This window comes from Uloborus diversus, chromosome 1 (genome assembly GCF_026930045.1).
Source record: "Uloborus diversus isolate 005 chromosome 1, Udiv.v.3.1, whole genome shotgun sequence".
NCBI classification, from domain to species: Eukaryota; Metazoa; Arthropoda; class Arachnida; order Araneae; family Uloboridae; genus Uloborus; species Uloborus diversus.
The window spans coordinates 167,624,214-167,636,203 of NC_072731.1; the positions used below are offsets into that span (position 1 = coordinate 167,624,214).

Consider the following 11,990-nt stretch of genomic DNA (forward strand, 5'->3'; position numbering starts at 1 on the left):
CACAAATACCATTTGAATTTTGAATCACCTTCCTTCCTCGTATTTTTACAAGAAGAGCAAGAAAAACATTGTGTCTTATATGATGAAAGATGAAAGTGAATTTACATTTTCATTAGACGTTTTAATTTCATACGTTCAGCAATTGAGAGAATGCGTAGAAATTATAAACGTTTTCGAAAACCGTCACTAAAAATTACCCACAAATTTTCGCTTTAGAAAAAAAATGAGAAAGTGCATAACAGATTGCTTAACCCGTTGCAGTAGCCAGAATACAATGTTGGAACGCTTCAGTTAGCTTAAGGAAAACACTCAAAACCTTTCATTTATTGAAAGTGCACAATAGTTTTCTCCGAAGAAAAAGGAATTTAAAAAAAACAATCATTATTCATGCTCTCTAACTCTAGAAAATGCCTGCCGATGTTTTTGTTACCATGAAGAGGATATTAAAGGGTGTCCCAAAATTAACGCAAGATTTGAATTTGCCGCCATTTTTGCAATAAATGGTTGGCAACCCTGAAAAAAGAACAATTTGACTGCTGAGAGTTTAGGGTAATCAAAAATGGAGCGTTATACGATACAATAACGCGCTTTCATTATTGAACAATTGTTTCAAAAATAATGAAAGTTCAGGCTGGTCAAGCAGTTACTGTTATTGGCGCTCGGTATCGCAACACGGTAATGCACGGGTGGTTCTGGGCTTGTTGACATAGACCTTTGAATTCAAATAACCCCATAAGAAGAAATTTGAAAATGTTAAATCACACGACCTAGGGTGCCAATTCTGATCACCGAAATGAGAGAGTACGCGACTAGGAAATGCCTTATGCAGTAATTGAAATGTTTCACTCTCTCTAGCTGTGTGGTACAATAACACCCCATTTTTACTAACCCTAAACTCTCAACTGTCAAATTGTTCTTTTTTCATGGCTGCCAACAATTTCTGGAAAAAATGGTGGCAAATTCAAATCTTGCGTTAATTTTGGGACATCCTTTATAAATGTGGGTGATTCCTTGAAAAAAAAAAAAAAAATACGTTGGATGAATTAGTTGACAAATCTGCAATATTTGACCAAGAGTCTATAGAAACTTGGATGAAACACAAAATGACTAGCAGCGCGTTAAGCGGCTCATGTTTTTGAATGTCTCTTTTATGTGAAAGGTAAAATTTGTGAAGTTATATAAAAACTTTTACTAAGAGTGTGACTTGGTGAAACCAATCAGCGTTCACTCCCTGCTGTAGTTAATCAAATACACTGATACAATGACCAACATTAATGTAGTTAAATCGGATACAGCGGTACATAAATCAAAGACATCGTATTTGTCCGAAATTTGCAGTTCTTGAGCAAAAGCCAAGCATGACTCCCATAAGAAAAGAAAAATATTTAAAAAAATTATTCGAAGGTTATGAAGTTTACAGGGATATTTTGTTAATTGTCCACAAATATTTAAACTCTAAAACTAACTGCTGTAGAGCCACAGCCCGCGTTTTCATCAATCGCATTATTTTTTGGGAACAAATCTCTTCCCATCTCATACAAAGCGAAAGGCACACTTTTGTTTCCCAAACGATAGTTGCTTATTATTATGTGACTTTGCAATAATCTACAAATGGTGTACTAAAAACGCATACAGCAAAACTCATGCATCCTTTTGGAGCTGTTGAAAAACAGCAGCATGGAAAAAGTTTGATGAATACAATAATACAACTAAATATTTTACATATGTTTTGGTGTTTAGTTTTTTTATACTTAATAACATACTTCTATGTACTAAAATGAAAACGATGTTTGAAAGATTATTTTATAACCTTTTTTTTTAACTGCACAAAACTAATCTTACAATATGATCAGAAAATGAATTCAAGTAGCTTTTATCCAATTGTAAAAATTCTTTATTAGCAAAGAAAATTTTAAACCGACATTTAAAAAAAAAAACAGCTAATACATTTATATTGAAAATCCTAACTCGAACTTTTAAAAAATCCCCTTTTTTTTGCATTCTATGCAAGGACTTAAATGCCGCATGAGAGCAAAACATTTTATTCGACGATAATTCCGGTCTTTATTACTCACAATTTTCAACTTAAAAATTTTTTAACACTTTTTCTGTTCTCAAAAAAATTAGAAAAAATTGATTTTTTGAAGAAAATTATGAACTCTTAAAGCCTCGTGCGGGCTTTAAGCTTATAATTTCGAATATTTTTTGATTCGGATTAATTTTTTTTATGTAAGATATGGGTCGGTAGGGGCAACTTTTTATCTATTTGACAAATTGAATTTCGAAAAAAAGTTTTTTTCGATACACCCTACTGCACACAATTACATTGTTAAACGGCTATTCGTTTAAATAGTGTTATTTATTCAAGTTAAATTATTCAGTCAGAAAAAGTGAAAGATTTCCAATTTTTGTTATGAAGATTGATATAATGTTAAAAACACTTAGATTTTTCTTTTCAAATATATGGAGGAAGTACGCAATATTAAGCGAGCAGTTGATGTAAAAAAGGCAAGAGACTCGTAATGATATTTTTTACAGTATTGTTACAAATCCTGTAAATAGTAATTATTGTAGTAAAGTAACCTGTAAATAGTTTCCCGTAATGAATATACAACCCCTTTTCATATGGCTAAAGTATATGACCCCCTATTTCCTTTTTGTTCATTGATAAAATTTGATAACGGTCTACTATGTTCCAGAAGCGTGTGGAATATTTGAGAGATTTCTTTTCGGTGTGTATATAAACCGTTAGCGGTGGATAAAGAGTTAGTTTCGATTGAGGTTTCGAACGGAGAGCGTATTTGCTCTGTTTATTGCGAGGCATTTCGCTGTGTTGTTTTCGTATTTGGAAGTAAATACCTGTGTAAACGTTGAGTTTACGGTGTTGTGTGATAATTGCTTAATTGCTGATGAATAATTTAGCAGTTGTTGACGATCTTTCCTGTACATAGTGTAAATAAATTTCCTGTGTTTTTATCAAGAACTGTGTCTTCATTTCAAGAAAGTGGAAGTCGCACCGAATCCGTTACAATTTGACGCCCAACGCGGGGTTCTTCTGGACTTTCTTGGAGTAAGTGTGACTTTGGACATTTTTTTCATAAAAACTTTTTGAATTTGGACTTTATTTTTATGGTGATTACTCGCGCAATGGATGAACAATTAAAACAACTTCTTGACGCAATCAACTCTGTAAAAAAAGATATGGTGGCTAATCAAGAACAATTAAAAAGTGATTTGACTGCAAGTTTTACTGCAAATCAAGAGCAATTAAAAAATGATATGGCGGTTAATCAAGAACAATTAAAAAATGACATTGCGGCTAATCAAGAACAATTGAAAAGTGATTTAATGGTGCTGAAAAATGATTTAGCTTCTAAACAAAAAGGAAATAGGGGGGTCATATACTTTAGCCATATGAAAAGGGGTTGTATATTCATTACGGAAAACTATTTACAGGTTACTTTACTACAATAATTACTATTTACAGGATTTGTAACAGTATTATTAAGTGAACCAAATCTATCAAACGTATAATTCTGGAAGATAAATACTTATTATATGCCGAAATGAGATGGAAGGGCTAGACATATCCAAATGCTAGGAATGAGTCGTTACTCTACCATAGGAAGGTGAAGTGCAGTATCTGCGAAAATGAATTTTTGAGATATTTGAGGAAATATGTTTTGCATTACTTACTAAAAAGAGTAAAATGCTAGGATTAGAAATTTTCTTCCTGCTTTATTTTCAGCAGAAACCAGATAAGCAAGTTTGTACCCTAAAGCTTACGTACAATCGATGACGAAAATGAATTAAAAAATGAAAAATGAAAAACTTGCAAACACTGTGCTTTACCTCCACATAGCAGTACAGCCGTAAGAGAAATCACGAAGATTTTTTACTTGCATCAAGAAAAGGTGAGGAGAAGTTTTTTGTTTATCCTCTGGCCAACCAACAGGTTGCAAATGAAGCTAAGAGATTTTAGGATCTCATATGCAGCCAAAAATGGTTCTCCGATGTTTTGATTCCTGGTGTCATTTTAATTTCCTATTTTTCACGTGTTTCCAAGCTTGACGTTTCGACTTTCATATACATAACCACTGCCTTTTTATAACTAGGAGTGTTATGTAGAGAAATATTCTATGCCGAAGTCGTTTTATAGAATTATCTTCAGTTTGTTTTTTAAGACAACAAAAGTTCAAAAATTCTTCTTTCAAAACTGCAGTTTTTGGAATTTCTTAGGCTGCTGCAAGTATGGCTTTGAGTTTTGATTTTTGATACAGATTTTGTTGCCTACCCTGCTATTTTTCAAGGCCTTGCGTTCGACTCTTACAAACATAGCTATTATTATAGAGATACTAGACACGGAATTTATCACAGCTTCACAAAAGCACTTTAATTTTAATTTTCAAAACAACAAACCTCATGCTTAAGCTATTTCGTTTATTCTGAATAACATTTTTTTCCTTGAGAAGCACTATGTTACTTGATTTTCTTTCGAGATTCCTATTACTTCTTAGTTGTTTTTATACATATAACAAAAGTTATTACTGTAAAGTAAGTATTCTTACTTATGACTCCGGGAATTTTGGAGCCTTCGACTCCAACCCGACTCCTTTACCTCAAAATCAATCCGACTCCGACTCATTTACCACAAAATCAATTCGACTCCGACTCTGTAAGTACTTTGAGGAAAAATAACAGACTCCGACTTTTGAAATTTTAAAATTTCGACTCCAAGACTCCGACTCCATAGCCCAGGTTTTTACCGTGCATGACATTAGTTTTAACTAGTTTACGAAAAACCATATGCTAGCCTTTGAGCACATAATAATTTTATCGATAAGAAAAACAACTTTTTATGTGCTGGAAATAAAGAACACTGTTATTGTTTTCATAAGCTTCACCCTCAAAAAAATACCAACTTCAAAACTTTTTGCGGGTTTTCCGAAGAGTACTTTTTTTCTCATTATAAAGAAATACCTCAAGATAAAAGTTTGCGAAACCATCTTTCTCAATCCCGAGAGTCTTTTTAAAGTGTATTTCTAGACTGCAGGAATTGCTGCTTTGTTGAAAATTCTTATGTTATTTTTATTTGAGCTTTTTTTATGACCTATTTTTCTGGTATACACAACTTAGTTACGTAGACTAACAAGCCTAAGCTCTGTGAGTTTTTTTCGCGTTGCTTGTTAAAAACTAGATTAAGATTGGAAACTTAAATAGTATGCTTTACATTTTACAAATTTTAAAAAAAAATGTACTGCATTGAATATGGAATTTTCGTGAATGTTTTTCAGTTTATTAAATGTGGTTAACATGTTTTTATTCTTCCTATGAAAAATTTCAACTTGTTTTAGTTTGCTGGTACCTTTTCACATTCTTTCGAAGTTAGTCTTATTGGGGACTCCTGTTCTTAATAACTAGAAAATCGCCTGTCAAGGTATGACGGATAAAAATAGCTTCTACATTTGAACGAAGCAATTGCCTGTTTGGTGATAGTTTAATAGTTGAAATTTTAACCCTAACTCTAGTGGATTAACCCTAAACTCCAGTAAGTAACGTTCATTGTTGACCATTTTTTCGTTTCTTCATTCCCCTGAAATGACACAGTCTTACTAGTAAAACAGTTCAGTTACCAGATATAGAGCCGCTATATATACAGGCCGACGCATCAGCTTAAGTTTCGCCATTTTGGATCGGATTTTTCACTGTTGCGGAGCTAGGGTTACCAAAGCAAAGTGTCGGGTTTTGCCAAATTGGCCAAAAATAATATTTTGTTTAATAAACAACTAAAGTGCCGCTAATAATTTCTCGTAGTGACAAATCGTCAAACACAATTACTTGCCAGTAAAGACAACCACTCAAACACGAGCTCCGATCCAAAATGGCTAATCTTAAGCTGATGCGTCGGCTCGTATATATAGGAGATTTAACCGGATCCAGTCAAGGCCGACTAGAGGGGGAGGCCGGGTAAGCTTCGAGTGAGTCACACAAGTCGTCTTACCTCAATGCCGCATTGAACGGCGACACAGAATAAAACCAATACGTTTGTCTTGGTTGACAATGAGAAACACATTACAATTTCACATTTAAAAAATACACTTAGTAGTTTGTTAAAAGAAAATCTTAATGTATAAAATACTTAATTTTAACAAGTAAAATATTTGTGCTAAAAGTGAACTAAATACTGTCTTGTTAAGAAAATGAACAACTTGCTGCTTTTATAAGCAATGTTTAAACCAATGATGCTTTATTCCCTTAATATTACAATTATACTTTATACTTAACGAGAAGTTTTCTTTTTTCTAATTTACATATTCTGTTTAAATCGAACAAATGTGACACTTCGTTTAAAAATTTGAGTTCTTAGGTATTTTACTGAACTGAAAAGTGCTTGGAAATATCTTTTAATAGTAATTAGAATCTGAAAAAAAGCGCGTTTTCAGGTTGCAAATTTTCTACATAATAATTCATCTTATTTATACATTTGGAATCTTATATTGGTGAAAATTAAAAGAATATTCACAACTATAATGTAAAAGGTCAATTTAAACAAAATTTTCATCAAAAATTAATGATATATATTTTTTTTAACTTCATGAGTATCTGCACAATCATCAAATGATATATATTTTTTTAAACTTCATGAGTATCTGCACAATCATCAAATGATAATATATTTTTTTTAATTTCATTAATAAATTTTTTTGACCTAATATTGGAAAAACATAAAAAATAGACTTCGTAATAATTTAAAATGAAAAAGAAACAGATTATAAGATTAAATAAGCTTTTAAATTAATGCTAAAAATTAAAACAAATGAAAGACTAACCTCTTTTTATGTCTTGTGCGTAGAACTATGTTTTTTCAGATGTTGTTTTTGGGAAAATTTCTTTTCACACACGTTGCAAGTAAAAGGTTTCTCACCGGTGTGTACCTGATAATGTCTCTTCAGTTTATCTTTATCTGCGAATGCATTCGAGCAAATGTCAAAAACATGGGCTTTTACACCACTATGGATTAAAGCATGTTTTTTAAGGTACTGTTTTTGGGCAAAACTCTTTTGACAAACATTGCAAATATGCGGCTTTAAAACAATTGGTGCCGCTGCTAGATTGTCCAAACACTGTTTTTCAGAATAAGACGTTTGACTATCATTTTGTGACTTTGTATCTTTACACAGTTTGCTTGAGTGTTCTGTTTCTTTCCTAATAGACTTGGTATCACAAAGTACTACAGTAGTATTTATTTTTTCTTTTATATCACTTTTGAATTTTTTCAGCTTCCTGCGATCAGTAAATATTTGCTGTTGACGATCTTTCAGAACTTTTGTGTAGTTATTTAAACAGATATTACTAAATGTTTTGATTAATTTTTCAGTGTAAAATAAAAGAGATTTTTTACAGTCGTCACATTCTTTTGGATTATCTTTGAAAAAATTGCCTTGAATGTAATTCATTAAAATCTACACTATTATTGAATGTTGTTTGGTATTTGAATTCATAAAAGTAATTTCATATTTTTCTGAAATGAGAGCTTGAAATAGTAAAAAACATGACAGCATTTCTATTACCTTTTCTGATGGAAGCTTTAATCCTCCTCGGTTGATGTAAGCAAAATAATTGACAGAAAGTAAGTTACTATTGGTTTCCATATTATCTTCAAGTGATACATTCTTGGATGACTGGAAATAAATCTTGCATTGAGGACACTCTACGTTTAACTTGTGAACACAATATCCACCGATAAAAGTTAAAATTTCAATATCATCCGCTGTTACTTGTGTGTGGTCAAAATTTTCAAAGATATCACTATAAAGTAAATCACACCTTTCTTCAATTGATTCACTTTGTTCATTTCCACATATTTCAAGTACTAAATTCTTGATTGGGATGTTTCCAAATTTGTTTGAATGTAGTTGTAAAATACTTTTTAAGCGTAATTTCCTCTCCGACTCAAGTAACTGCTGGACCGATACATGATAATTTCCTCCTGACATCTGCCTATACTGAGAAAATTTTGACTCTAAATTGTCGGACTGAAACTTGGAGGTTAACACATATTTTGCTTCATTGTTTAGCAAATGTTTTATTACTAAAACGATGGTCGCTGTTGTATGATGAAGAGCAAAAAATGTTTCATTGCTCAATCCTCCACAACGAGGGGGATGATTTAATGCTTTCCAGTTTTCTATCTTGAAAATCTGGACAAATAAAGGTTTTTTCAGAATCAAGTTGATTAAGCCAGTTGTTTCGAATAGATTTTAAAAGGTGAACGGTGTCGAACAACAAGTACAGATCTTTGGATTCATTTGCAGGATTTTTAACACAATTCGCTATTGTTCCATTTCCCAACTTTTCAAACATATTTCTATTTACTCTGTTGTTATCAGAAATTAAACAAATGACTGTAAAGCCTGCTTCTTCAAGAAGCTTTAGAGCTTGTACTGTTAAGCAATACAAATCATCAGCTGTTAAGCTACATACAGGCACAAGTCCTATAACTTCTTTATAAGACGAATACAGAGAGGAAATCATAAACGCTTGGACTGAAGTTGCTTCAGAATTAGGATTATTTTCAGCAAATCCTGAAATGCAGTGTCCCATATAAGTTACATTTTTTTGACATGTATTTCATCAATTATTAAATTCACGGCTCTGTCACTTTCATCCAATTTTAAGAATTTTCCTTTAATATATTCAATATTTGTTTCAAGGCTAGTGGAGTGATTTAACTTGATAAGATTTAATATTTTTTTAAAGTAATCTATGGAGGGAATAGTTAAAAGCTGATTTTCATAAAGCACCATGTATGAAATTGCTGATTTAATGTATAGAGAGAATGCAAATGTAATAATATTGGTGCTATACCTTCTAGACATTCTCTGTTTTTCACATAACTGTAGTTGCTCAAGCAAAAATAATTTTTTGTTATAAGAATTTAATTCAGATGCATCTGCATCACAATATGCTCTCCAGTGTTTAACAGCTAATTCACAATAGGAATTGCTCTCAGTGAGCGGGGTAAATGATGCGACCCCAGAACTTATTATATTTTCAAGTTGGCTCCATCTGCTCAAAAGGTTACCATCCAAAATGTGACTAAAACATTGGGTGGGAAGTTCACTATCACCATGAAATACTGCTACAGTCATGTCGTTCTTTATTTGAATGCTTTTCAATATTTTAGGGGCAGGTTGAAAATCTAAAATCAAAATAAATATAGTACCTGACGCTTTTACAATGGTTATGTTTCCCTCCTCAGCATGAATGAGCTTATCCTTCACAGAACTTGAAAATGCATCAAAACTTTCGATTTTATCCATTTCATGGTATTCAGCCAATGCTGCATCATCCAAACATTTTAACTTTTGCTCCCTTGACTGCCGGCTCTTTTGATAAGTTTCGGTGAGATAGAAGGGACATCCCGGGAAAATGGAGGGATATGCATTGTCAATAAGTTTAGGATATTTCCTTGGGACTTTCAACGTAGTTCCATCCTTTAGTGGAAATTCATCTTCTCCAACAATCTGCTCTTCCGGAAAATGCTTCGCGCAAACAACAGTTCGAGAATTAACTATCAAATCTTTCCTCGGGATTTTTTTCAACCAACGGTCGCGTTGTTCTGCTTGCTTAGGAAATTTAAATACCGAAACATACGACGTACTTCCATCGTAGTTTGATCTACAACCGGTAACACAACACCTATCAGGCATGTTTGAGTTTTCAAATACAAATTTTAAGCATAGTAGGTACTAAAAAATACGAATAAATAGCAAGAGAATTCAAACTTGGCTCCGCAAAACGTAAACAAAGGACTCCCTCTCCACTTTCACGCAATGAATGATGGGAATGCAGACAAAGGTTGGGGGAAATTTAGAGAGTGGGTGGTAGACGATTCAGACGGCATTCCCCTGCGCGATGTTTTCACTGCCTGTTTCTTACATGGCCTCCTCGTCTAATCGGCCTTGATCCAGTTCAGTCTTGTCGAAATAAAGCATTTCTGTGCATGATCAAACATTACCATAACATATTATCAAATTATTAGGTCTTGGTAATGACGTCAGGAGCGTTACTAGATCATTCACTATTGTACATATGAGGATGACAATTTGTAATCTCTTGTTTAACTGCTGACAAGCATGATTAATAGTTAAATTTTCACATAGACGGATTTTATTTTCTTATTTTTTATGAGTAATTTGATGAATGTACAAAAATTGAAGTCAATACAATCATAAATAAGCGAGATATTTGGCCATGAACTTTAGCTTTATATGGAACTCATACTCTTGCTTGAAAATTCTGATTATATTTTTTTTTTCATCGTAACAAAGTTCAGCATGATCATGTCAGTATTAAAACTTATTGCACTTGGACAAAAGAACAGAATTTTTTTACGAAAATATTTTAAGAAACATCAGTATATTTATAACATGATATTTGAATAATAAAAATTACCTTCAATTAATTTCGAAAAGAATTAATCAGTTATTACTCTTGACAATGTTTAAGTTTTAAATAACGAAATATTGTGACTTAGTTCATAGGCGTCGGAAGCGGGGGAGCTGGGGGAGCTTGAGCTCCCTCTATAATATTTCAGACCGGCTCAGCTCCCCCGGAAAAATTCTAACCGTATAGCTTTTTGCAGTACATTGTCTATCTCAAACCTGATTTCAAAAATGAGATCTACCTTTTTTAGGAATTTCCACATAATAACCAACAAAGAAAGGGGAGAGATTGAGTGGTCAGTACGGTCAGTACATTTGTGTTTCCCTCTTTTCAAACCTCTCGATTCCCGGAAGAAAAAAAAAGTATTAAAGACAAGTTATCTACATAGGGGTGTTTTCCGCCTTCTCCACTTTGAGCTCGTCTTTCGCAAGTGTATTTATTACACATTACACTGTAGCTCAGTTTAATGTTCTTAGTTTTGCATGCTATTTGTATCTCACACTTCCACTAAAAAGAGATAATCGTGAGCCAGTTTTGTATTTAAATATGAAGGTGCTCCAGACACGTATCAAAAAGAGGGTTTCTAAGGTAAAAAACATCTGACCTTCCGGACGCTATTTAAAGAATCTCCGGCGAATCCTTTTAAATTCGTTGATTAAAACAAACTTGCAAAATATGAAACGAAAGTTAAATTAAAATACTGAGTGATCATATAATATTTTTGTTTGTTGCAATTATCAAAAAAAAAAAAAAAAAAAGAAAAGAAAAGAAAGAAAGGAAAAAAAAAACTATGCAGAGGAAGAAAAGAAAAAAGTCCAATTTACAAACAAATTTATTTAGCATTTTTATCCATCGTTTCTTTCTCTTTTTTATTTTTTTCATTTCTTCATAAAAAGTTCAGCCCCGATCAAAGAAAATTCTTTAGCGAGTTCTCAAAAGTTTAGCAATGTAGTTATAGAACAAAAAATAGTTCTAAACTAATTTTTGAGGAATTATGATCGTTTGTTTCGGGTGTTAAATTCCACGTTTCGATCAAAAGATACGATCGGATTGCGAAAATATCATTATTCGATGGTTTATCGAAACCAAAAGTGATCTTCTGTCAGGGGACATAGACTAAAAGCCTGATATACATATTTTTCGAACAAATTTTTAAAATTCTATAAAAGTTATATTTATTATTTTTGATTGAAAATATTGTCAGAAGAAGCAACCTAAATCAGTAACATACCCAGAAATTTCTTTTGCGGATACATATCATTGCTGTGATAAAAGAAAAAAATCCAGAACTATTCCACGGTAGAAACTAAAAAAAAAAAAACTTTTTATCCATTATTTTGTTATATATAAACCATGAGGGATTGATTTTTTCATGAAGTTAAAAATTTGCAAAGATAAATATAATTTAAAGAATTCAAAGGTATATTAGGTATTTATAAGGTATTCTAAGGTAACAACACAGAAACAAAAATTCTCATTAATCAAAATCGGTAGTGAAATTTCCATTAGAATATTTATATAAAAAAAAAACTTTAATAATT

General features: G+C 32.3%; 1 protein-coding gene across 1 annotated transcript in view; it reads right to left on the reverse strand.

Annotated features, from left to right (window-relative positions):
• The window catches only part of LOC129216948 (protein eyes shut homolog), a 73,013-nt gene extending 65,016 nt beyond the window's left edge, over positions 1 to 7,997 (reverse strand). Inside the window, exon 1 of the mRNA XM_054851171.1 lies at positions 7,572 to 7,997. Coding sequence (XP_054707146.1) covers positions 7,572 to 7,997 — 426 coding nt within the window. The remainder of the gene's footprint in view (positions 1 to 7,571) is intronic.
• Positions 7,998 to 11,990: the final 3,993 nt, after the last annotated feature.